This window comes from Pantherophis guttatus, chromosome 4 (assembly GCF_059756535.1).
Source record: "Pantherophis guttatus breed Tessera chromosome 4, ASM5975653v1, whole genome shotgun sequence".
Classification (NCBI taxonomy): domain Eukaryota; kingdom Metazoa; phylum Chordata; class Lepidosauria; order Squamata; family Colubridae; genus Pantherophis; species Pantherophis guttatus.
The window spans coordinates 110,235,756-110,263,657 of record NC_142066.1 but is presented as its reverse complement, the minus strand read 5'-3'; the positions used below and the strand labels follow the sequence as shown (position 1 = coordinate 110,263,657).

Genomic DNA, 27,902 nt, shown 5'->3' with positions numbered 1-27,902 from the left:
GGAGAATAACTTTAGTAACTATGTTTACTTGATTTAATTTTCATTACAATTAATGTGAATAAATCAGACTTGGCTTTTGATAGTCTCACCCACTTGGGGATATGTGTCTCCCATTATGCTCTCCCTCTCTCTTGGTTATGCATCCTTGATTTAAATTCAACTGGTACAACTTGCACCAACGTATGCATAGTACTAAGTAAAGATCTAGCATATATTTTCTCAGTGGATAACAGTTTGTAAATGAAGAACTTTGAACTCAGGGTAGAAGAGATTATTATCCAATACCATATTTGGCAAGGAGAAAGGAAAAGGAATTCCTAATTGTTTTCTTCTGCATAATAAATGGTTCTTCTTTTGTTTATAATAAATTTATTTTTTTCAGAGATGTAAAAGCTTTTTGAGCCATAGAGAAGAAAGGCTAACTTGAACTACTAATTTGCTGAACCTATAAGCATGTGAAAAGAGATCACATTGTATGGAAAGTGTATTCTGCAAAATGAAGCTGTTTTCCCCCACACATGGAAACCATTCTTCTACTTACACATAATTAATTCCTCAGTTCTGACAGTAAAGGGTGGGATTTCAGAGTAGACACTGTATACCAAATGGGAAAAGAAGATCTGTAATCTTTAGAAATGCTGTCATTTATTTTACCCATTGGACGATATAGCCTTTAATCATAAGTACAAGAAAAGTATATAAGGAAAGACTAGACAAGATTAAAAAACAAAATGATTTCAACCACAAATCTCACTGATACTGAAATTGTTAAGATAAGTTATTTTTAGCGGGTCTTTGTTTCAACTACATTTTGTCACAGCAATTGATTCATTTTGTTCTTTTTAGAACTCTAGTGCGGACCATAGAGTTCGTCTGGACCTTGGGCTTTGGGACAAATTCAGTGAACTTGCAACAAAGTGCATTATTAAAATAGTGGAATTTGCAAAACGATTGCCTGGTTTCACAAGTTTGACAATTGCAGACCAGATCACACTACTTAAGGCTGCTTGCTTGGACATTTTGGTATGTAACTTGTCTCATTACAGTATTCTGTTGACTTTTGCTTCCAATAAGCAGTGTATTCAGGGGGAGTCTGGCTGATTAATACTGGTAATAGAAAGATAATGGGCACAACAACCTTTGGAGGGGATGGGCATGTGCCATGGAAAAGTTTGCATTTTTAAAAAATCACTGCCAGCAAACAAACTAGCAAGAACAATAGCAAACTACTGTTTTCTCTAGCCTCTTCATATTCATCTCCATACACTCCAGCATAGTCAGGCAAGCACGCTTTTAAATGAAGCAGAGGCAATCTTGGGAACAAAGGAGGCTGTCACTTTAATTCCTATTACAGTATTGTTGTGTGAGTGTGTTAGAGTGTGTGTGTGTGTGTGTGTGTGTGTGTGTGTGTGTGTGTGTGAACAGAGGGAGGGTGGAGGGTGAAAGAGAGAACATTCATTTGAGGCAGGGAACCTGCTTCACACTAAAATAAGTTCTTGCAGTTAATGGTATTTCTCATAGCTTGCTCTAGTAAACAAAAGCTGCTCAAAAGAGCTGTAACTAGCCATTTCCCAATTTCCCTGTATTTATCCAATCAAGTTCAAAGGAGAGATTCTGTCAATTTTAAACAATTGGAAATTAAAACTGAATGCCTTTCTTCTTTCCTCTCCCATGATTAGAGGCAAACAAAAGGATCAGAAAGAGAAATACTGCAGAACTGAGGAATGTAATTTTTCTGTTCAGAATTCGTAGCACTAAGATCCAAAATGTTTCCCTTTTTTAAGTTCAGGGACACTTGCCTCCAAGCTATCATATACATTTGTGATCCCTAATAAGTGTTGTGAGAGTTCATGTGCATGTGATTAATCATTTTTTTAGGACAGAATGGAGAGTCTGTGGCCCTGCAGATGTTCCTTAATATCATTAGCTCTAGCCAGTATAGCCAATGGTGAACGGTGCTGGGAGGCTCCAGCAACAATTGAAGGACCATACATTTCCTATCTTTGGTTTAGGGTAAAGTAAGTAATAAAGAATTAATTCCCCAAAATCTGGATTGCCTCTTGTTAAGTAGATTTGAAGTTTGGTTTGTACAGGAACATTGCCCACTAAAATAATGTTATGTTGCCAGAAACCTATAAAGTTTGGTTGAAAACTTCAAACAAAATCCTAGGGAGGGGAATATGGTAAGTACTGTAGCTTCTTTTCCTTTTCTTGCAAGTTCTACCACCACTACTACAAGACTATGAGAAGAAAAGAGGCAAGAGGAGATTAATGTGCACCTCAAAGATGCACCTAGCAGAGTCCTTTTTCATACAGGCTTTCATATTTGTTAGTCTTCTTTTTATTGTCTATGCTTTTTCTTCAAGACAGACCTATCTGTTGTCAATTACATGCCTGCCATAGTTAATGCTGCTGTAATATAACACAGTGAAGTAATGCCAGATTTATAAAATCTGGCATAGTTCCAAGCATGCTTGATGAAGAATTCTGAGTGGGAAGTTGAACTGCAGTTGAGAGGCAGAGTAGCTTAATAAATGGTTACTATATTACTGCTGGTATGGCTCTTTTAAATAAAGGTTAAGAAAGAGTTTTTGTAGCTTAACTTCTCTCCAACTCTTCACTCTTAAGAGGCTATTTTCAGCTTGCCATTCCCCGGAACATTTATCAGCAGCCAGATATGATCATCTATAATTTCCCCTTGCTTCAAGGACCATCCTGGATCCCAGACAGGATTGGACCAGGGGTAGGTTCTACTTATCTTTACTACTGGTTCACAATGGGATTGCTCATGTGGGTGCCTTGCTTCTGCACATGCACAAATTGCTGATGATGACATCCAGGCGGTGGGCAGGCCTCCTGCCAGTTTTACTACTGCCTCTTGCAAATCAGTCCAAACCAGGGGCAACCCACCACTGGATTGGACCAAGCTTTTGGCACAGATGGTAATATATCTCATGTAGATATGTGCCATTTTTAGCATTTTTGGACAACTTTCCTTTCTGGAGGAAATGAGACATTTCTCTTGTGTATATCTGATCATGTGAGCCTTTATGTTCTCACTATTTAGGTGGGGCCAAAAGTAGAATTATTTAGGTAGGCATGACATTCTTACTTTTTTGAATATCCTTTTATGCCAAGGGTGTCAAACTTGCAGGCCAGATGTATCACATGCTGGCACCACCCCTACCCAGTTTAGCGAAGGGGAAAAAAGTCCCAATACATCACATGATGACACCATGACAACGCGAGTTTGACACTCCTGCTTTATGCACTTCTGATCACTCCTTTTATTTCTTTTTTTTTTCTATGCTTGTTTTCTCTTCCCCTGCCCTATCTCTCTTCTGCTTGCTGAGAAGTCTAAATTGATTGTTACAAAAAAAAACACATGAAATGAAACTATGGTTCTCTTTCAAACTAGGGGTTCAAATTGTCCACTTCTGCATTATGGGATTAATTATGGTAGAGTTCTTTCTTGCAGGACTTTCTCTAAAGATAAAAGGTTGCTCTTGATTACAGATACAGTACATTCAGAAAGTATTCAGACCTGTTTCACTTTTGTCAATTTTGTTGTGCGGCAGCTTGAATCTACAGTTATTGAAATTCATTTTTTTCTCATTAATCTACATTCAGTACTCTATAATGACAAAGTGAAAACAGAATTTTAGAAATGCCTGTAAATTTATTAAAAAGAAAAAACTGGAATATCACATTAGCATAAGTATTCAGACCTTTTGCAACGACACGTGAAATTTAGCTCTAGTGTCTCCCATTTCTCTTGATTGTTGCTGCCATGCTTCTACACCTTGAATGGAGTCATTTAATGGTAAATTAAATTGATTGGACATGATTTGGAAAGGCACACACTTCTCTATAGAAGGCATCACAGCTGACAATGCATACTGTAACAGAGCAAAAGCCATAAGGTCAAAGAAGCTGCCTGCAGAGGTCAGAGATGGGATTATTGCAAGGCACACATCTGGGGAAAGCTACAATAAAATTTCTGCTGCATTGAAGACTGCTAATAGCACATGACCTCCATAATTCTCAAATGGAGAAGTTTGGCGCAACCAGAACTCATCCAAGAGCTGGTCTCCCAGTCAAACTGAGCAATCGGGGGAGAAGGCCTTAGTAAGAGAAGTGACCAAGGACCCGATGGTCACTCTGGCTGAGCTCCAATTGAATTCCAGAGATCCTGTGTGGAGATGGGACAGAGTTCCAGAAGGACAACCATCACTGCAACCATCTATCAATCTGGTTTGGAGACTTCTGCTGTAAGGAATCCAGAACAGAACACAACAGAAAGGTTGACTAGTTTCCATTTGAATACATCGAGCATTAGGAAGTAGACCAGTGGTGAAATCCTTCGTGGGTTGCCAACGGTTCGCTGCCTGCGCATGTGCAGTGTGTGCCAAATGCACATGCACGCACATGTGCAGTGTGTGCCAAAAGCACACTGCATGCATGCACAGTGCGGGCCAAACAAGCATGTGTGCGCATGCGCAGTGAGCACCAAATGTATGCTGAACATGGGAAAAGGAGCCATTTGAAGGTAAGCAGAACAGCAGGGGGGAACAGCTGTGCCACATGATTTAGATTCGCTAGAAAGCAGGATTTCAGATTTCCCTGAAGTAGAGTATTTCCTTAGTCGTTAGGGTTGAACTGCTCTTACTGTTGAAAAGATTTCTCTAACATTCAATCAGGATACACTTTGCTATAAATTAAATTCATTGCAGTATTTTGTTTTCCGCTTAATAATATTATTTTACCTGTATTTTTATTACAATTTTATTGTAATTTTATATGCTTATATATGTTTATTTATGTATATATGTATTTATGTAATTTTATATACTTATATATGTATTTATGGTTTCATTTCATGTGAATGTAAACCATCCAGACTTGCTGAAAGATGAGTGGTAAACAAATTTAATAAGTCAATAAACAAAGAGAACAGACCTTGATCAATTCTAACTCTGAATGGATAGGGGCACTCCACTGTAGTCTATGGTACATTACCTTCCCTTTCTTGATTGAAAGAAGAATTGCAATAATGACAGACAGAGAATTTTTACCTCTTATTAATACATATATGATATGCTAAGGATATTGTTGTGTTACCAACCAGCAGAGTAAGTGCACAGAGAAACGGTACTGAGAGCAATGAATACAATACATACAAACTGGTTTAACAAAGCTTTTACTTTGTAGTGAAAAACAATTGCATAGTCTTTTAGTCAATCCAAGTCTTTAGCCATTTAAAGCAGTCCTAAGTTACAGATATCTTCTTATCAGACAAACAGCAGTTGGTAATAAACAGCAATTCAATGCTGGTAAGAAATCACAATGATAACAGATCCATCCACTTCTTCACACACGACAGTAACAGTTCCAATCAACAGTTCCAGTCAAGCAGCAAGTCAAGCAATGATGAGAGCAGGTCCAACAATGACTATAGCTCAGCATCCTTCTTATATACAGTTTACACTAGTAATTATCCACTCAAGATAAGTGAAGTCAGCAGTGCAATGACTCAACAGTACAATTATGATAATTGCAGTCAGCAGTTAGTCAGCAGTCATTAGTCATTACAATGACTCAGCAGTACAATCACTCAGCATTACATTTAAAGTAATAGAACACATATATTGCCTGGACAACTTGTTAGGCTTATACCATATCCTAACATGATACATATTAAAACATTTGTTACATAGAAAAGATAGAGAAAAAAATGAGCATTTGGCCTAAAACATCTAAACTATTTTGCTTCAAACAAGTATTTCTTGAGTCTTAACTTCTGAGTTAACATTTAGTACTTGGTGGCATAAGATGTACACTACTAAATTACTTTAAAAAGTAATTTAGCTAAGTGGTGGCTCCAAAATTGTAGAGAGAGATTTTGGTCTAGTCAAACCCATTGATGGAGGCAATAACTATAAGGATTATTTCCAAAACTCATAATTTTTAACCTTCCTAAATTGACATAAGTTTTCTTTCTTCCTTTCCTTCCTTCCTTCCCAGATTCTCCGCATTTGCACAAGATACACCCCTGAACAAGACACAATGACATTTTCTGATGGCCTGACGCTAAACCGAACTCAGATGCATAATGCTGGATTTGGTCCCTTGACAGATCTTGTGTTCACATTTGCCAATCAGCTTCTGCCATTGGAAATGGATGACACTGAAACTGGCCTGCTTAGTGCCATCTGCTTAATTTGTGGAGGTATGTTTGAATGACATCAACTTAATTGTGGAATGAGTTGAATAGGCTACCATTGCTCCAGATTTTGCCAATAGGATTTTAAATTTTGATGCAGTTAACATGGAAGTAGGAGGAAGTTTGCTACCTATTACAGGACATTTCCTGTCTTACTAAGATCAGATATTGCGAAAGCCTTATTGCTAATATATATTCAATTTACATGCTGTCCAATTCTCAGTGACTTCGCAGTTTGGCACATATTTAAAACATGACAGTAAAAAGAACAAGAAACAAAAAAAAGGGTAGAGATGGTAGAATAATCAACTGGGTTAATAAAAGAAACCTACCTAAGTTAAAAAGAAGCTTCAGTCATCCCCACCAAAGCTTGGATAAGTGCCAGGTGTTCTCGTCTCTTGAAACATTAGTAGGATGGGGACTGTTAGTAGGATGGGCATTTTTCCAGTCCGGATACATAACACTGCTTAATTGAAGGAACCTGAATTGATTTGCCTGGCCAGATACAGTAGGGAGATAGGTAGTCCCTCAAGTAATCAGGCTCTATGTCATGTTTTTCTATTTGTTTTGGCTTCTTAATGTTCTGGTTTCGAGATGAAATCTGGTGGTAGCTGAAGAAAAAGAAAAGAGGGTGTCATGGTACGGTAACTGTGAAACAGAGAGTTCTGTGTAAAGGGATTAGAAAGAAAGAAGGTGGTATTGAAATGCCTTGACATAAAACTAAACTGTAAACAAAGTTGGATTGCTATGACCAGTACTTAAAAATGATTTCAATGTTGGAAAAAATTGGAGAAAAGCACAGCCAAAATCTAAATATTTCTTCATATATTCCTTCAGGCAAAATCTGGTGGTAGATAAATTAAGGAGGAAGCATTAGCAACGATTTTCAGTCTTTAAATATGAATGGAGGAAAGCAATAGATCTAGTTTTCCTTTAATCTTTTGCTGACACCTACTGGCACCCAAAAGCAATATTTCTCTGGGATCAGGGATACAAAAGAAATAAAAGATAAAAGAAAGAATATACGGTGTACTAATCTTTGAAATTTATTTTGTTGTTTTATGTTACTGTTTTACAAATTAAAATTTTATGGATACTTACTGTTGGACTTTATATAAATATTTTCTTTTGATAGTGCAATGGTCTACAGCTGGAAAAGAGGAAATAAAATAGGTCATCAGTTGCAGCCTCACCAGTTAGAAAAAAACAAGTTGTGCAAAGAATGTTACCACAGGGATGACAAGTAGGAACTGATTTTTTTAAAAAAAATCTCCAGAACAAGTAATAACAAAGGAAAATAGGAAGCCATCATAACATGTGTTTATAACGGTTTGATGTTTGGGTACAGACATTTAAGTATTATACTTTCTCAGATCGCCAGGACCTTGAAGAACCAGCAAAAATAGATGAACTACAGGAGCCATTACTAGAAGCTCTCAAAATATACATCCGAAAAAGAAGACCCAGCAAACCTCATATGTTTCCAAAGATCTTAATGAAAATCACAGATTTGCGCAGTATCAGTGCAAAAGGTAAGTTTGATCACTTTTTAAGGAAGATGGAAATGTATTGTCAACAGGAGATTGTTGACAATTGCAATTGTTAACACAGTTGGTTAATGCTAAAAGAGTTACAGAAGTACATCTTTGGAAAGACATTAGTATCTTTTACAGAACAGCAGACCTGGAAGGAATCTAGGTCTTTCCTCTTCAGGCAGGAAACCCTATATCATGGATGTCAAACTTGCTGCATCACATTGCCATCTCGTGACATATTGTGACGTTTTCCCCTTTATGGAGCTGGGATGGGTGTGACCAAGACATGATGCATCTGGCCCACAGGCTGCCCTATACCATTTCAGACAAATGTTTGTCTAACTCTTCTTTAAAACTTCCAGTGTTGGAGCATCTACAACTAGCGGACAGAAGTTGTTCCACTGATTGTTCTTTCAGAAAATTTCTCCTGAGTTCTAAGTTGCTTCTCTCCTTGATTAGTTTCCATTCATTGCTTCTTGTCCTGCTCTCAGAATTATCCTCTTTGGAGAATAGCTTGACTCTCTCTTCTTTATGGCAACTCCTTAGGTATGCTTGTTATGTTTGCATAAATTCAGTTTCCTTAATGAAAACAAAATATTGATCCTGAACTTCTTGAATTATGTAAATTTATGATTTACATAATCATGATGAGCTTTATATAAACTTGATTTAAGTAAAGCTCATCAATAACAAAAAGTTATCATTGCAGAATCACTTTTTAAGTAAAGTAGTAATGTTTAGAATTAAATGTAAAGAACCAGGTAAAGAGAACTGCTATCATGTCACCCTAGTCCTTCTTTTCATTAAATTAGACATACCTAATTCCATCAACCATTCTTTATACATATGTTTAGCCTCCAATCACCTAATCATCTTTGCTGTTCTTCTGTGTACTCTTTCTAGAGTGTTAACATCTTTTTTACATCACGGCGACTAAAACTGGATACATTATTTCAAGCATGGTCTTACCAAGACGTTATAGTGTGGTATTGACACTTCATGTAATCTTGACTTTATTAATGTAAGCTAGACTGCTTTGACTTTTTTGGCAGCTGCTGGCTTATATTTAAGTAATTGTTCACTATAACTTCATGATCCCTTATACTATTTAGCCATATCCCAGTTATACTATACCTATGCATTTTGTTAGGTAGGTGTTCAACTTTGTCAATATCCTATATCTTAAACCTTTTAGAGCAGTGATGGTTAACGCTTTTGGTGCTGAGTGCCCAAAGCATGCGCGCACGCGCATGAATGCACACGTGTGTGCCACAATCCCCAAAATGCAATGTGAGCGCCCCCACGCATGCACCCTGCACATGTTCCCTGCGCATGCACACTCACACCTATGCATGTGCCCCAGGCCCCCATTTCGGCTTCCAGGTTGGTACAGAAGGCTTTTCTGGTCCAAAACTGGGGGGTAGCTCGCGATCTCCACAGTTTCTACCCCCGTCGCGTCCTAGCTTTCTCCTGCTTTCCGTGCCTTCTCCGATCTTTGCAGTTTCTACCCCCATCACGTCCTAGCTTTCTCCTACATTCCTGCCACAGAGAGGCATCTGCGGAGGGTGGAACATGTGGAGATTGGGAAGATCCCACCCCTGTGCATGCGTGGCAGAGACCTGAAGACCAGCTGGCTGACGGGAGGTGCACGCTTGTGCAGTGGAGCTGGGCTGGGGCGACGGCTGGTGTTCCCCCAGAAAGGACTCTGCGTGCCACCTGTGGCATGTGTGCCATAGGTTTGCCATCACAGTTCTAGAGCGCTGGCTATTCCTGCTAGCTTGATGTTATGTGCAAATTTGATGAGCTCCCCATCTATCCCTTCATCTAAATCATTGATGAAAATATTGAAGATTACTGGGCCTAAGACAGAGCCTTGGGATACCCCACTGCATACTTCCCTCCATGTAGATTCAGTTCCATTTAGACTTCATGTTGAGTGTAGTTGGTCAGCCAGTTACTAATCCATCTGTGGTGATGTCTAACCTACATTTTTCTATCTTATCAAGTAGTAAGTTAGTAAATTGTGGTCTACTTTATCAAAAACCTTACCAAAGTCGAAGTAAATTATATCCACAGCATTTATCTGGTGCACTAATTTTATTACTTTGCCAAAAAATGCAAAATCCTGCTGCTGTTCTTCATGTTTTAGTCTCCAGGCCTTGGATTAGCTTAGTTGTGCTTCTCTGAACTTTTTCCAAAGTCTCAACATCTTTTTTTTATAATATGGTGACTAAAATTGGTTGCAGTATTCTAGGTATGGTCTTACTGGGGTTTTATAAAGTGGTACTAGTACTTCATGTGATCTTGATTCTATGTCTGTTTATACAACCCAGGATTGTATTAACTTTTTTGGTGTCTGCTGCACAGTGCTGGCTCATATTCAAGAGACCATCTACTAGGACTCCAAGGCCCCTCTCACAGTTACTATTTTTGAGTCAGGTCTTGCCTAATTTGTATTTACAACTTTGATTTTTCCTGTCTAAATGTAAAACTTTGCTTTTCTCCACATTAAAATTCATTTTGTTGGATAGGGCCCATTGTTCAAGTTTGTCAATCCTATCTACCTGGCTATGATTGTAATGCCACTAATTCTGATTGCATGATCATAATTTTTTTTAAAAAAAATTTGGTAAGACAAAAAGAGTAAAGTAAAAAAATGAATTATTAATTAATTAATTAATTCATTCATTCATTATACTTATATGCCGCCCTTCTCCCAAAGGATTTGGGGCGGGTCACAGAAATTTAAAACAATGAAAACAATAAAAATAGCTACTAAAATAATCAATTAAAATCTCCCAATTAAAAATCACCCATCAGATCAGCAAATTTGTTGGAAAAGCCATGTCTTCAGGTCACAACGGAAAGAGCAGAGGTCAGGGGCCATCCGGAGCCCCGTGGGTAACTCATTCCAGAGGGTCGGTGCGCCCACAGAGAACACCCTCATCCTGGGTGCCACCAGCTGACATTGTCTGGCTGATAGCACCCGGAGGAGGGCAGTCTTATGTGAGAGCACAGGGTGGTGGGAGGCAGGCAGAAGGTGGTCCTGCAGATACCCCAGGCCTATGCCATGAATTACCAACTTTTTTCAGAGTTTTTGGGATGGCTGGAAAAATTAGTTAATGGAGACATCAGATTCAGACTTCTGCTATGACCAGCTACCAGTGCAGATATATAGATCAATTAGTCAGTAATAGATATGGCTGAGCCTACTATATTGGTTGAAGAATACCATTATTTCATGAAAAAAATCAAAGATAGAGCATTTTCTTCTCAAGTGTTCATATGGGAACTCAAAAAATAAAAATAGCAACTATGCCTGCATAGTCAAAGCTGTACCCCTTTTTTAAAAGAGATGAGTCTGGTTCACTTAACGTGAAAATGTTAAGTGTCACATCTCAACCAAAACATGTTTTTCATCATAACTTGTGTCTAGAAGTTGAAACATATGATGATAAGTGGATAAATTTGATTTCTCTTGAAATTTAGGCAGATATGAGTTCAACACACCGTGATTCCCCAAAAATAAGACTCTGTCTTATATTTTTTTGAACACTGAAATAAGCACTTGGCCTTATTGCCATGCACTCAAAAGCCCAATTGGGCTTATTATCAGGGGATGTCTTATTTTGGGGAAAATGGGGTAGTATAAACTGATATGCAAACAAAAGTTTTTTGCCATATTTTTGCTAAGATGCTCAATTTTGTTGGCAGGCCTGTTTATTTGAACATTGTTCAGAAAACAAGAATAATTCAAAATGGCTCCTAAAGGTTGACTATATTAATTAAAGATTCAGTTGCTAAGATGCTGAGCTTGTCGATCGAAAGGTTGGCAGTTCAGAAGTTTGAATCTCTAGTGCCGCATACTGGGGTGAGCTCCCGTTACTTGTCCCAGCTTCTGCCAACCTAGCAATTCGAAAGCATATAAAAAATGCAAGTAGAAAAATAGGGACTACCTTTGGTGGGAAGGTAACAGTGTTCCGTGCACCGTTGCCGTTTAGTGATGCCGGCCAATGACCATGGAGATGTCTTCGGGCAGCGCTGGCTCTTCGGCTTTGAAACGGAGATGAGCACTGTCTCCTAAAGTCGGGAATGACTTGCACATATGTGCGAGGAGAACCTTTACCTTTACCTTTCTGCTAGTTAAAATTAACCCTTGCAGTTTAATAAATAGAAAATAATAAAATAAAATTGAATGTTCTGAATGACTGCATGACTTTTTTTCTTTTTAATACCAATGAAGAGTTTTAAAAATTCCAAAGAACTGCTGGATAGATATTTTCCCTATATCCTGATTTAAAGACTCCATGTTTTGAAACGTTATTTCATCTTGGAAATTGCCCTTTCCCAATATAGGATTTCTCTGTAATTTTTAGGGTTTTTTAGCTTTCTATCACATGGTTTAATAGTTGCTCAAATATGGCATTCAATTAAGTAAAAATACACAGCTATGATTTTATCATATTTTGAATAATCTTTTGATTTCTTGGTCTGTGACAATAACTTTAAGACTCCAAATGCAGTTTATTTACGTGGCCATCCAAACAATACATCTAAATAGTACTTTTTAGTTTCTTAGATGTCCGAAGAAACAAGGCAGCCCTACATTTTTCTGTTTATAAAATCTCTACCTTAGAATTGTTCATTGATTCTTTTTCCTAGTTATCAGCTCTGAATAGATAGGAAACACTCCAATCCCATGATGGCACCAGGGGTGGTTCTTACCTTTACTACCGGTTCGCAATGGGGCCGCATGCTCTTCTGCGCATACGCAGAAGCATTCTGATGACGTCGGGGTTGGTGGGGGGAGCCTCCCTCCGGTTTTACTACCAGTTCTATAGAACCAGTCCGAACCAGGGGCAACCCACCACTAGATGGCACGTGCCGGAAGTGGCATGCAGAACCATTTTTCCGGGCATGTGAGCTGTCGCCTAACTCACCTGCAGCTGCGCATGCATGCATCCCCCAACTGGTTTTCAGGCCTCTGGTGCACATGCGCACAATTCAGGGGACTCAGCTGGTCTTTGGAGCTCTCCTGCGCATGCATGCAAGAGTACTGATGTGTGGTGTTAGATGGCGTTCATGCATGTGCATTGTGCATGCAGTACATAGTGGGGGGCACATGCAAAAGCTGTGTGCATGCGCAGATGGTGCAGTTGTACGCGCAACGCATGGGGAGGAGCCATACATTAGCGCGGATGGCACGAAGCGAGCAAAGCGCATACCTGTTTAGGACTCGGTGAATAAAAGGTTTGCCACCACCACTCTAATCAAACACCTGAATAGTTTTCCTATTGCTGTTACCCAAACATAGACATGGTTTCTTGCAATAATCCATGTAATAAGTGGATTAGCCTGTGTATTAGTTCTAATATTACCTAAATTTCTTGTCCTCTGAGAGAAAAGAAGTATGACTGGAAAAAATTTCAACATACTAACTTTTTACATTTCTTTCTTTTTTCATAAGGTGCTGAACGTGTTATTACACTGAAAATGGAGATCCCTGGATCTATGCCACCTCTTATCCAGGAAATGTTGGAGAACTCAGAAGGACATGAACCATTGACACCAAGCTCAACAGTGACCACAGCAGAGCACAGTCCAAGTATTTCTCCAAGTTTGGTAGATAATAGCAGTATCACTCAGTCTCCTTTGGTGCAGTAAGACATTTTCTCTAACGAAACCCCTAACTCTTGATGCACAAGGATCACATGGCATATTCTGTCTACGGCTGCTTGTTTTCTGGACTTTTGCAAACACTACAACCCAAAAGGACCAAGAATTGTTCATATGTATCTATGTTGTGTGAAGGTATGAGTATGTGTATACACACAAAAAGGAATAACTTGCAGCTTAATTTGAAACATTTTTAGTACACTAAAATTTCAATGTGTTTGTACATGTGTGTGTACGCATGCGCGTACACACACACACATGCACACACTGGGAGTAAGTTCCATTACTTCTCTACATTTGTAGGACTGTGCTCTGAACCTGTGATTTCATGAAATAAACAAACTGATATGTTGCTATTACTTCTTTTGAATGTCCAAAATTGCAAGTGACAAGATTGATCTCAAAGAGGAGGTTTAAAAGTTGTGGTTATACCATTTCTGATGACTTTGTACATATAAAATATATGAATATGTACTTTCTATCCTGGATGTTTGATGCTTTCCCTTTTTAAATGTGTACATTAAATGTTCCAGATATCCCTTAGAAATGGATAACATACTTGTCTGGATAAGAACATTTTAAAAGACACAGTCTTAGGATGAAAACTGTTCTTTTTAAAGACCTCAGTGTATTACTTCTTTCCCAGCAAAAGATCAAAGAATTTCACTGCTTTAGCAGAAGTAACTTTTGTGGGAGTGTAACTGCCAGCTCAGTTATTTGAACATAATTTGTTCTATTGTTAATGTCACTTTAAAAATATACAAAGGGTTTATTACTCTATTGACTTCTCTACTTTTAAAAATACTGAAATTTTACTTCATTTATAGTCTTCAAGGCAAAAACACTTTACAGTGTTATTTTACTTGTTCACAAGCTTATTAGGGAAACTTGGTGAAATAATAACCAGGCATAATCACTACCTCTGAATCGGTGGCACTAGTGAAAAAAAAACCACTCTGGAGAAAGTGTTCCTCAGTCCTATCATTCTCTTCTGTGGCATCACAGGGCTGGCACGGGAACACCTTGAAACAGATGATGGAGTCTGTCTCTATGACCTTGCTAATCACCATAAACAGTGAAAAAGTGGTAGAATGGTTACAGTTTTTTAAAGAGTCAGGTTTTTTTTAGGTTTCATTAACTAGTGGATTTTTTTTTATATATTCTAGCAAATCTGTGATGTACTTTCACTGACTCAGTTTGTACATTGAGATTGTTTAACAACGCTTTCTATGTTCATATGCTGTTTACCTTTTTCCATGAATTCTCTTGGCAAAAAATAAAAGATATTTATTTTGACCCTGTGTAAACAAAATTTATTTAGAGAAAGCTCTATACACAAGTAAATGGTTTTATATTTTTAATGTTTAAATTTCATTTCAAAAAGTTACTGTTTGCAACCATGACAATTAAAATGTGTGCTTTTGCACTGCTCTCTATAACATTTCTACAAGCCGGTCAGACACATGACATTTCAATGAGTAAAAAAGAGCATAAAACTGTAAGTGTAAGAACAAAATGTTAAAATGCCTACACACAATAATAAAAACCATCAATTACATCACATAAAATAAGTCAAATGTACAAAAAGTCTGCGACAGAAAAGGACAAAAGGACAACTTAAGATATTTGTTGGAAGTTTGTGTGCTCTTTCAGCACTTAATTAAAACATAGGAAAATCATCATCTTCATCAGACTCTGCAAAATACTTCACTTCTTTTCTTGCCCGACCTGTCCGTGGCCTGGAAGTTGTTTCAGAAGCAAAGTCAGATGGGAAAATGTCTACATCAGAATCCTGATCAAAGGCTGTTTTCTTCAGTTTCTGTTTTAAAATAATTATTAAAAGTTACTGTGATGAAGATATCAATTATGTAGCCATTTAAAGCTATAAAGATGCAATTTAAAAAAAAAAGAATTTATATGCAAGCTAACCTATGAATATTTACAATGCTTTTATTGTCATTAAGAGGCGCAGTGGTTGCAGTACTATAGGCTACTTCTGTTGACTGCCAGCTGTCTGCAATTTGGCAGTTCAAATCTCACAAGGCTCAAAGTTGACTCAGCCATTCATCCTTCTAGGATGGGTAAAATGAGGACCCAAATTGTTGGGTGCAATACGCTGACTCTGTAAACCGTTTAGAGAAGCCTGTAAAGCAGTATATAAGTAACTGCTACTAATAACCTCTAAATGTATCTAGCAGTTTGTTAAATTACCTTGCTCGCAATTGTCTTGGGCGGTTTCCTTCCAGGGTTATATTCACCTTCATTTTCAGAATCAGATGCTTTCCTTTTTTTTGCTCCCCTGCCTTTTCCTATTAAAAGATAGAAGGGAAAATCTACCTCAGTTCATTGTATGTTTTACCAATATATATGGTAAAACTGAATGATACAACTGAATGGATATCATCATAGTAAACAAATAGTAAACAAATAAAATTTAAATAAAGTTTTAAAGAGAAATCATTGAACATAAAATTGTTTAGCTATTATTTACCATTACTATTAAATTACTATTATTTTCATATAATTAATCCATCAGAACCAATATTCGTTTCTATTTGTTACTGTATAACCAATTTCTCAAAGCAAAGTCCTTGACTGAATGACAGACAGAAGCTGTATGTTTTTATCCTTGAGAAATTGTGCATCCCAATTTAATTATATTAATATAAAGTAAAACTTAGCAATTCTCTATCCTTAATAGGATATTAATAGGTTAAAATATCAGTAGAATCTCTTAAATGTTACAGCAACCAATAGCTACATGAAACTGATTGATTAAAACCATAATTAGTATCCCAAAATCTATTATTTGCAATTCTGTTTTTTTTTAACTTGGCTGGGTCCTCAATAATAATAAATATAGTTTGAACTTTTAGCTGTTATATGTAGCTGGTTTTATTTTGTGTGTCTTAATTCTGCTTCTTCTTTTACAGTTTTATACTTTACAGAGATTTACAGAGATTTCTGGAGTTTCCAAGCACTGGTGCACTGAAGGAAACCCAGGTTTTTCCTTGTCATCAAAAATTTAAAGAATCCGATCAAACTTTGATCAAATTAGCTAATATGTAAGAAGTTAAAACATAAAAATGGAAGCTTGCTCTAGACAAGAAAAACATTTAACTGCTTTGCATGTTTACCTCCGTCACAGACTGAATTAATTTGTAGATTTAATTCTAAACATGAAAATAACAGTGTCCAGAGTGCATTTATGAAATTAGAATTCCTACAATAACTAATTGTTCCCAGAGTTGTAAGATCTGGCCTTAGTGATATTGACTGTGTTATTATCATATGCAAAGTATCTGTAAAGTATTCTATATTTTAATTTTGGAAAGAATTCAAAACTATATTCACAAAGGTCAACAATTTCAGTAAGTATCAAATACTGCAGAAGTATCTCTTGGAAGATACTGCAGAAGTTGTTGATTGACAGATTACTACGCAAATTGAAATTGAGTGAAAAATCTGTCTTATGACGTCTCATATTTTCTTTATCTCTGCCATGACAAAAAATTAAGATCTGAATATTTTGATGGCTGCTGCTGGATTGTTAATGTGTTGCTATGGGACACAAGCTAGTTTCATTTCTTGTTCTTCCGCCAGAAAGCAGATTCAGGCAAACTTTGCATTTATGTTGACTTCTTTCTGAAAAACATGTTGATGAAGTAGGCCCAGATACTTGATGGAATTCTTCTGGAATGAAGTTTCTTGAATATTAAGGGTAGTCAAGAAGCACTTTTCTGCATCTCACTTGGGACGGCTACATTTTGCAAAATATATGCCATTTAAATTGTTTTTGTACAGGTAGCTCTTGATTTATGACCACAATTGAGCCCAAAATTTCTGTTGCCAAGCGAGACAGTTGTTAAGTGAGTTTTGTCTCATTTTACAACCATTCTTGCAGTGAATCACTGCAGTTGTTAAGTTAGTAACATGATTGTTAAGTGAATTTGGCTTCTTCATTGACACTTTGCTTGTCTAAAGTTCACAATAGATAATTACATGAGCCTGGAACACTGCAACCATCATAAATATGAGTCAAGTGTCTGAATTTTGATCACATGACCATAGAGATGTTGCAATGATGTGATGGTCATAAATCACTTTTTTCAGTGCTGTTGTAACTTCGAACAGTCACTAAATGAAATACTTTAAATAAAAGACTGCCTTTATTGGTATTTATTATTTTATAGGTAGTAGAATTACTTTTTCTTTTTTATTATATCTGTTTTCATTATTGACTTTACATTGTTCTGAGAATACTGAGTTCTTCAATAAAATAAAACTAACATACTTGCTTTTGTTTGATAGTATAAATTCAGTAAATATTTCTAAATTTGTCAGTGTATATAAACATTAAAAATACATATACAAGACAAAGATGTCTTAAACACACTTTAGCTGCTGTCTTTTAACAAGAAAATCAGTATTAAATAAGAAAAGAAGATTAGAAATGTGGTATCATAGCGTTAAGAAAATTGAAAGTTTAGAACATCAGCTTTTTTTTACCTTTGGGAACTATGGACTTCTTTGGAATACCAAATTCAGATTCTGAATCAGAGTTTATTAGTTCCATCTTCTTAGGTTTAGGAGATCTTTTCAGCTTAGAGGGCATATCTGATGATAGTTTTGCTGTTAATTATGTAAATAAATATTAAATTGCAGAAGCATCAACATATTATATTTCTACTAATTCTTTTTTCTCTGTCCCATACCCTGGCAAAATTAAGTGTTAACAAAATTAAATCTACTTCTCAGGCAGTATTTTCAAAACTATTACAGAGAGATTGACTTCCTTTATGTGCTAGATTGTATTCTGTACCTATATTTCTGTACCATACCAGTGTTTCAGAAGCAAAGAGATATGCCCTCTACAGGTTTTAATAGAGCAATGTTTAGCATCATCTTAAGACATGAAGTTATCACATTTTATATTTTTATACTAATTATCAAGAGCATTAAATTTAGAAGAGCAAGTAAAGTAGTAAATGTAACTAGTAAATTTCAAACACTTGCCTTTTTTAGTAACAACTGTTTTACTTGAAAGTGTCTCTGTTTGTTTTGGAATAAAAGATGAAGAAAAGACTGGTGTTGAATCTTCCTCATCACTGTCAAATTTAGATGTATCTAAAGAATACAAAATGTTTTTAATGCCATACATGTCAACTATTACCTTCTAAACACTAAATATAAATATTTTTAAATATAGTGTATACAATTATTATCTAGTTATGTTTGTAATTATGTAAATTAATATTAAATCAAGAATTACAATGTATAGTGTATAATATTTTTGGGAAGTCTTTGAGGAGCACACCCAAGACTGAAAGCTCAAATAATTCACTTCTGCTTTAAGGCATAAAAAGCAAAAAGCACATTTGCTCTCATTGCTGTAATGGATGGCTACAGATATAACAGAAATTTAATTTTTCCATCTTGGTTCAGCTTTGTGTATGATCAGAGTGTGATACATAATACTTAATAGTAATAGTAATTAAATAGCAAATTTTAAAATATTGAATTTTAAAGATATTTTAAATTTTAAATATTTGAAGATACTGAAGTCAACAAAATACTGTTCTGATTTATTTATGATGGTGTCACTTCTGCCTTAGAATTAGCAATATCTCACATAAACATATTTTATAAATATTTATTTTCAAAAACAATTCCATTTTCTGGCATCTAATGAGTTTCATTAGGAAATAGGAACTTATATTTTTATCATCTTAACATAACTGTCTTATGTACCAAATTTTTAAATGTTTGGATATTTCCCAGGAAAAGAGTATTTTCTGAGATTCAAGAAGAGGTTCAGTAGCCTTTAGTGACAATGGGTTTTAAGCAAAGTTTAATTCAATGATACATTGCCTACCGAGTTGAATGTTTAATATATTTTATACATACCAATATTGGCTTTCCGAGAATAAGAAGGAAACGTGAACAGGTTGCCAAAATCTTGATTAGTTTTGTCTTGGGAAACCTTCCTATAATAAAAAGAGAATTTTATTTAAAAATTTCGTCTTCCTAAGTTCCTAAAAAAAACTGCAGAGGAAAGGCATTTGATTTTATTCAGGACTGTAATACAAAGTATATAATAATACATAGATTAGCCTGTACAGGAAATATATAATAGTACATAAAAAGAATGATCAAATGACTAGTTATATTTCATTTCTATGTGTTACCCCACTACAATAGTCAAAAAATGCACATTCTCCAAATAATATATATTTAACAGGTAGCATCTGTTGACACCTTAGATACATAATATGTCTGTAAATATGCCTCATCCTACAGATGTGTAACAATTTACATTTTGTTAATCTTCATACTGCTAGTTAGAGACTAATAAGATACTATCTCAAATCTATGACACTTACTCTGGAGAAGGCTTTGATTTGATTGGAGAGAAATCATATTCATCCTTTTCAAGACTATCTGAAGGCACAAATTCATCTTCTCTGTCATTGATGTTTGGAGATGTTTTTATTTTGAGTTCATTAAGATCATTATTGTTGTTGGCATCTTCATCATCATCAGCATCATCTTCTTCTTCTGAGAAATCAAAGGTGTATTTGGGCCTTTCAGCTGGAAAGTAGACACAACCACAATTTCTGTTTTATGTTAAATGTTATGCTTTGCATTTCATACTATGAACATTTGAGAAATTCTGTGAAGCCTATACCATTGCAACATATTTTTTTGCAACATTAGTCCAGACAACAAACATTGAATAACAAATCAATACTGTAATGAACACTAAATAAGCCATCTTTCTGCAAATTTGATTGCATAATTTGTTACACATTCAAAAGACGATAATTGTAGATATGATAAATGCAGAAGTCTGGATTACTTTTCCACTGTAAATTTGTTAAGATCCAAAAGGGGATTAACTTTTAAATCTTATAAGTAGCCAGGAAAAGACAATTCACAGATGGACAAATACTTCATTTGCAAATGTAAATGAAAATAATTAGTTCACAAAGCAAGTTAAGGTATAAATAATACAAATGTTTCCAGCTAAATAATTTCACTGTGAAAACGTCTATTAAAAGTTGTGCTATATGGAACTGTTGAAGTTGAGACACCTAGAAAAAACTGATAAAACAGTTTCAAAACTAGTCATATATACAAAGAAGGCACCACAGATCACTGCAAACTTATTGAAACATTTAGCTGATACTGGAATAATTTTAGACAATATTGTTGTTTAGACAATATTATTGTATACAATAATGTTCTGCATGGTAGGGATGTCAGAATGAAAATATTTTATCTGACAACACAAAAGCTATTTTCAAAAGCATGAAAAAACCCTTTTAAAAAGAATGATTTAATGATTAAGCACAACATTCTTACTATAAAAACAGTGGTCAATTATTAAAACTTATTTACAATATAAAACTAAACAATTTTGCTACATTATAGATATTGGCATTGCTACCTGCAGCTCTTCTAAGTAAAGAATCTCTTGGAATAATCACAGGGTCATTTTCTTCCAAGTCACTTTCAGATTTTGTTTCATCATCTGACCATGGATTTCGTTTCTTTACTTTTTTTGCAGAAGTCTTTGTGGCAGATGGTGTTCTTCTCACTCTAGTACCTAAAACAAGCGAAACATTAGCAGGGTAACAAATAATCTTCATAATATTTTCTCTTCAATGAGAATTTCTTGGGACTCATAAAGATATGTAGTGCTATGTTTGAATTATGGCAATTTAGCTTAATATAAAAGCAGAGAAATGCAAGATTCAGTTATTCACTCAGCAGCTTTGATCTGCTGGTAAAATGATCCACTCCAGAGAATATATTAAGTAATTATTTGATCTTCGCTTGCCTATTCAGCAGGATTGTAGGTGAAACCCCCCCATGCCATCCTCACCTTCACTGCTGTCAACACCAGTTTTATCTGATAACAGCTGATCCCAATACCATTGTCTTTCTCAGAAATAGCCTGATGACAAGGGAGGTGATTTGGTAGTTTGGGGTGGTAATGATCAGGTTGGATGCCTCCTTGCCCAATAGATACTGTATCTTGTGATCTGTACAATGTGATTTTTCATTATGCTAAACTAAATCAGATATTCAATTTGGTGTAATGTTAAGGGATCAGTTTAGAAACCATGAGGGAGTAAATTCTAATCCTAACTTAGGCACAAAATAAGCTGGGTAACCAGGCACTTTCTCTCAGCCCCAGGAAGAAGACAATGGCAATCAAAACCTTTCTAAGAAAATGACAGGGACTTGTCCAGACAGTCTCTAAGAATTGGACATGACTGAACAGAAGAAGAAAAAGTCAAATCAGGATCTGCAAAATTTTAAAGGAAATTACATATTGCCTTTGATGTTTATGATTCAACACATATGCATGTTAATCAACTCCTTAATGCTATTTTAACTATAGAATTGGTGGATCATATTAAACAGATAAGTCACTGGTCAGTGCAACTCCTGTAATTTGGGGATCTTGCATAATTTTTTACTATTATGCCAGTGGTGATATGTTTTATTTGATTGGATTAAAATTAAAATACAGTTCATTTCTTCCTCTGGCTAAAGTTGCAACTGAAGGACTGCACCCACTATTACTATACTAATATGTACTTTTTGCACAGTTCCTAAAAGATAATACTCTTTATCTTTATTATCAAAAACTCATACCAGGGCAATTCAATTCAGGGCCATATCGTTCTGGGTATATATACATCAGTTGCTATTGTTTCACCATTTTTCCTAAAGTAAGCATTTTAGCAATTATTTTGAAAGGTATTCTTCCTGAAAGGAGATCCCATGTTCTATTTTTGGTTTCAGAGCCTTTACACCTCAATTTACAATCTCTTTTTGCTTTTGCATTAATGGGGAGCAATTACTGATCCCAGATTCCTTTCTATATAGACTGTCACATGAGACGCATTTTCATTCCATATTCATATAGCAATCTTTTGCACCAATATTAATTTGTAATTTTATAGTATGTTGATAATTTATAGTATGTTGATAATTTCCCCCTCATCTTGCACATGGTAATGACACTTAGGTTGAAAATCCTATTGTACTTTTCTGCCATCTAGCAGATTAGGGACGCAAAACTAATGTGTAGAATTGCAATTTTATAAAATTCAAATTCTCTATGGGGGTTATTTGATTTCACAGATAAGGGTCAATTATTTCAGGGGACGGCCAGGAAGGCTATTTTGGAATGCCACCTTCTACCAATAAAAAAGAATTGTATTCTGTTCTTCACATGGTGGGATTTTTGCCATTTCTGAAGAACCAACTTTGATTCTCAAGTTCAATTATTATGATGTTTGATGCCCTCTGACTTTGGTTGTTTTCTTGCAGGTTCATTATTCAAATCCAGTAACATCATCAGTGCTACAGAGAGTACCAAAGACCCTCCGTTACAACCATGAACGGAATTCATGTAGAATTTTCTAGTTCTACAACTAGAAAATACAAATATTTCTAGTTGTAGAAATATTTCTACAACTAGAAATATTTTCCTTTATTGGTATCCATTATTATAGTCTCTTCTTTAACAAATGTCTCTTTTATTTGGACTCAGGATCATGACCAAATTTTCTGTCAATTGAAGGAACACTGGCTTCTGCCCCTCTTAGTTTAATTATTCTTTAATTGTTACCCTGTTATGTCATGAACATGAGGTTATGTCTCTGGTGTAACTTGTTCAATCTCATTATGATTATTTTTATCTAGTAATATATTATTAGTCACAAGTTGGATCCAATTGTATTGATGTTTCCATTGTGTTTCCATGTTGAACAACTTATTGCCTTCTTAGTCCACAGTCTGTTGGGAACTGGGCCATGCAAGCAGTGGGCAAGTGCGTGAAACTCCATTTGCAAAGTGGCAGGCATACGTGCGAAACAATACACGCACATCCCCACCACCATCACCACTGTCAGTCCTCAAAGCCAGAAAGATTGGGGACTGCTGTATTACAGGACTGCCCTCACTGCATCTGTTCTTCACATAGTGGTGACTCTGCTATCTCATTATGTTGCCTTGTTCTTGATTCCCAGTAGTTGGAGAAACTGAAAATAATATAAATGAATAAATAAATGCTTCTTAATTTCATCTTCTACATAGTAATGGAAAAGCTATGGCTATCAAAATATTTTTTTTTCAATACTTACATAGTTATTTTATTTTTATCAATAGATCCAAATGCTATAGTTTTAGCCTACTTTTAAAAAAAGTCACAGTGCACCTGAGGCAAAGATTGTTTTAAAAACTACAAATACATGATACTGGTAGTACACCTTCGTAATGTTTGAGCTTGAATGATAGTCTATGAGCATAAAACCTACTCTGGGTCTCCACAAGAGATTTCTTTTTGTCACACTATTACTCACCAGGCTCTTTCTTCTCTCTCTTGGGTTTAGGTGTCTTAATCACTGGACCAGAGGTATTAAGCAACTCTTCTCCAGCACCTTCTATTGGTGTACCACCAAATTCTTCATCAAATTCCAACTTTATTGCTGAAGTATCAAGGTCCCCCTAAAATTAAAAAGAAAACAAATGAAGTTACTGTTATGGTTGGGAGAATGATGCAAACTGAGAAATATGCTCAATATATAGCTTTGGAGATAAACCTCAATCTTTCAAATTCCATTTCCAACTTAGAATTTGAAATTATATACCATTTCCCCGAAACTAAGACCCTTATATTTTTTTGAACCCCAAAATAAAGGCTTGGCCTTATTATCACGGGGGTCTTATTATTTTGGAGGTGCAGGAGGCAGCAAGCATGACCACCTTATGGCTGCTGCTGTGTTGCCCTGCTGCGGCAGCGCAATACAACCGCTTAACTGTTCCCAAAGGTGGGAATCTCCCCGGCGTTCTTGGCGCTCGTCCACCTCCCATCCATCCATCCATCCTCTTTGTCTGCAAACTCCCGCCCCGTTCCTGCCTCTCCGCCGGGCAACCCCTGGCAGCCCCAGATACCCAAAGCCTGTGCTCGCTCAGCTACCTTTTCCACAGCGTCCAGCTCTTTATTGAGGGAAGTGGAAGGTGGGGTGGTGGAGAAGCGAAAAGTGTGGGGTGAGACAGGGCTTGCTCCTCTTGCCATCTCTTCTCCCCCTTCGCCGGGGGCTGGGGAGACGCAAGACGCCCACCTTGTAGCTCCGTCACGTGTCTCGCCACTGTCTGCAGGCAAACAAGTTGTAGGGTAAAAAAAAACTTCGTGCGAGTTCAATCAAACTTCTCGAACTCGCGAGAAGTTTTTTTTTAATCCTATGACCATGTTTGTCTGCAGACAATGGTGAGACATGTGACGGAGCCTGCAAGGCAGGTAAGACGGCTCCACACGCCCCAATGATACTGTAATAGCAGCCTGGCTGCTTCCCTTTCCCGCTGTCCCTTTGTTGAGGGGGTTGGGAGGTAGGGTGGGGAAAAAGCGAGATGCGTGGAGCGAGACGGTTATGCAACGGAGCTGGAAGGCAGGTAAGACACACATCTCACGTCTCCTCGGCCCCACCCCTCCCCACCTGCCACCCCCAAATTGCATGCCATGCCCAGTGAGGGGGGAAGAAGAGACGGCAAGAGGAGCAAGCCCCGTCTCACTCTACGTGTCTCGCTTCTCCCTGCCCCACCTGCCACCCCTGTCAATAAAGAGCCGGCTGCTATGGAAAAGGGAGCCGGACGCAGGCTTTGGGCACCTGGGGCTGCCAGGGTTGCCCGGCAGAGAGGCGGGAGCCGGGCAGGAGTTTGCAGGTGAAGGGGATGGATGGATGGATGGGAGAGGGAGATGAAAAAGAGAGAAACAGAAATGAGAGGGAGAGAGGGAGGGAGAAAGGAAAGAAAAGAAAGAGAAAGGAAAGTGTAGGATTTACATGTCTTCCTTTACGGGAGGTCGCTTCACACCTGAGACATCAGAAGAAGCCCTGCGAGGAGACGCCGCTGCTGATGTGCAGGAATCTCCCCCACCCCCCTGCACCTGCAGATTGTCCTTTCACCAGACAAAGAGGTGGCTGGAGGCAGTGTTTGCATCAGGTTGGGCTTTCTTTGCAAGGGGAGGGGTACAAACTGGGGAGCGGGAGTTTTAGGAAGCCTGGTCTGGTGTGGGGGGTTTCTCCAGCGAAGCATCTGATTCATCCCCAGGGGTGAGCATCTTGTGGGCCATCTGGAACGTCACTCTGTTTGTCTCTGTGTCTCTGCGGGCATCATCGTCATCTCCTCATAGGGCTCCTTCTTCCTTCTCTCCGGTCGGATTCTCAAATATTTTCAACCAAAACACTGCAGAGAGAGGAAAATATCTTTTCCCCCTCCCTCGCCAAACTTTGAGCTCCGCCAGAGCTTGGTTCTGGGAGAGACCTTTGGAGAGCTGAAAGGTGGCTGAGGGAAAGGAATGAGGCAAAGCTAATTGCTTCCCCTTTGCCTTATCTCCCAAAAGCGCTCCTCGGGCGCAGCCAGTTCTGCAGCAGGAGACTTGCGGCTCGCACCAACCTTACAAAGGGTAATGTAGCAGCCGCTATCCACAATTTTTTTATCCTTATTTCATCCCGAACTACATGACCCAGTACGGTACTGGGCCACATGTGTCGGGACGAAATAAGGGTAAAAAAAATTGTGGATAGCTGTTGCTACAGTACCCTTTGGAAGGCTGGTGTGAGGCACATGGGGCACATTGCTTGGTCTTCTGCTGCAGAACTGGTTGCAATCGATGGCAAAAGTGGCCATGCTTGCTGAAAGCACCAGCCAGAGTGGCACCCACGAGACAGCTGTTCTGTGGAAGGAATTGCCTACTGTGACTGTGACTGTTAGGTAAGGACAGCACGAGGCATGTGGGGTGTGTTGCTTGGCCTCCAGCTTTTTTTGCAGCCACAACTGGCTGCAAAAGCAGCTGCATTTGCTGGAGGCGGAGGCCTGAGTAGCACCCGTGAATCAGCTGTTTCATGAATGGCAGCCAGAGCATCTCAGCTGATCCAATTAAGAGGCCAAGAAGCATTGAGATGACCGGGGAAGGGAAGGACTGCCTCCTGTGCTGGCCATGCCCACCCCTTCACTAGGGCTTATTTTCAGGGGAGGCCCATCGCAAAAATCAGGCTTGGCCTTCTTTTTGGGACATGTCGTATTTTCGGGGAAACACGGTACATATATTGTCTTTCCATTTCACAAAGATATATAAGGCAATTAGCAATAAATTAAATTCAAAAATAGAAACTATATTAAAACACATACATTAAAAATAAAATCAATACTAAAAGATTCATAAATTAAAATTTAAAATTTAGGTTTTAACCTTTGCAAAAAACAAAGAGACAAGAATAACATTCAATTTCCAAGGAAGTGCATTCTACATTTGGATAGTACTACATAAAGAAAATCTTATATTCTAGTTATTTTTTGGTTAGGTTACTATTAAAGAGCATTAAATACTGCTACTGTAAGGAAAATTCAAAAATATTCAGATAGTCTAGAAGAAACTGGACAATCATTTCATAATATTGCCCTCCCATCCTTTTTACTGGTTTAATCACATTGCTATATGGTTTTACTATAGTTTTTTTTAAAAAAATATTTGCAATTTATATTTGTTCAGTAGTTTTTAAATTGCTTTTAATAAAAAAGATATAAATTGTTCTGGGGAAAATCAAAGATATGCTAACCAAAATATTTTAAAAGATTTATTTACCTTCTTTTTTTTTAGTAATTTCTTACTGGCATCAGCTTTCATAGCTGATGTAATCTGTGGAACTATTCTCCTACCAAAAGGTGAAGGCATGGTCTCTTCTAAGTGAAGTTTTTTCATCTTGGGTTTACCAACTTTGCCTTTTATGGGTTTGCCAGTCATTCCTGCCAGTACATCCTCTCTTTCCTGAGCTTCTACTTTCTAAAATATGCATGAAAATAAAAATTAGATATAAATAGCTTCTAAACTCTGTGAAATCTAAACATATAACCTATGTATTCCAATATATTATATTAATATATTACACATATTTTTATAATTCATATAATTATGAGAGTATCTTTAAATATAATGTAACTGTATCCTTTCACTACTATTCCTATAAAAATTTAGATTAGACAATTACATCAAATTCCTTAAATATTTGCTTTGAAAATCAGACAAATAAAAAATTAAAAGTTCATCAGTGTATATATAAAGAAATAGTATTAGATTTTTCAAGTTGCAAAGTAAGAAGTAAATACATAGAAAAATTTAGGAACAATTGAGGAACTCTAAACCAGTTTTACTCAACCTAACACTGTCTGAATACATTCCAAGTCCCACAGACACCAGGAGACACCACCTACTGTTTCCTCACTGCAAAATTTGCAGCAAATACAGATTTGAAAACACAATTCAAAAATGAAATTGCACAAATTCCATTCTCTTATAATGAACTTAGTTATCTGAAGATAATTAATTTCTGCCAATATAAAATTTAATATAAAACAGCCTAATATAAAATTTGACGGTATACATGGATTTT

At 37.0% G+C, this 27,902-nt stretch overlaps 2 protein-coding genes across 18 annotated transcripts in view; one reads left to right on the top strand and one right to left on the bottom strand.

The window, feature by feature from the left end:
- The window catches only part of RARB (retinoic acid receptor beta), a 559,406-nt gene extending 544,676 nt beyond the window's left edge, over positions 1-14,730 (top strand). For all 17 annotated transcript variants that reach the window (XM_087892554.1, XM_087892559.1, XM_087892553.1 and 14 more), the window contains 4 exons: positions 847-1,023; positions 6,025-6,229; positions 7,597-7,755; positions 13,226-14,730. In XM_087892554.1, coding sequence (XP_087748680.1) covers positions 847-1,023; positions 6,025-6,229; positions 7,597-7,755; positions 13,226-13,422 — 738 coding nt within the window. In that variant the 3' untranslated portion in view covers positions 13,423-14,730. The remainder of the gene's footprint in view (positions 1-846; positions 1,024-6,024; positions 6,230-7,596; positions 7,756-13,225) is intronic.
- A 48-nt stretch (positions 14,731-14,778) lies between these two features.
- TOP2B (DNA topoisomerase II beta) overlaps positions 14,779-27,902 on the bottom strand; it is an 88,541-nt gene continuing 75,417 nt past the window's right edge. The window contains exons 28-36 of the mRNA XM_034403978.3: positions 27,098-27,295; positions 23,817-23,961; positions 20,885-21,043; positions 19,818-20,025; positions 19,342-19,421; positions 18,451-18,561; positions 17,944-18,066; positions 15,646-15,743; positions 14,779-15,253 (exon numbers count right to left, since the gene is read on the bottom strand). Of these exons, the coding sequence (XP_034259869.2) occupies positions 15,095-15,253; positions 15,646-15,743; positions 17,944-18,066; positions 18,451-18,561; positions 19,342-19,421; positions 19,818-20,025; positions 20,885-21,043; positions 23,817-23,961; positions 27,098-27,295 (1,281 nt within the window). The 3' untranslated portion in view covers positions 14,779-15,094. The remainder of the gene's footprint in view (positions 15,254-15,645; positions 15,744-17,943; positions 18,067-18,450; positions 18,562-19,341; positions 19,422-19,817; positions 20,026-20,884; positions 21,044-23,816; positions 23,962-27,097; positions 27,296-27,902) is intronic.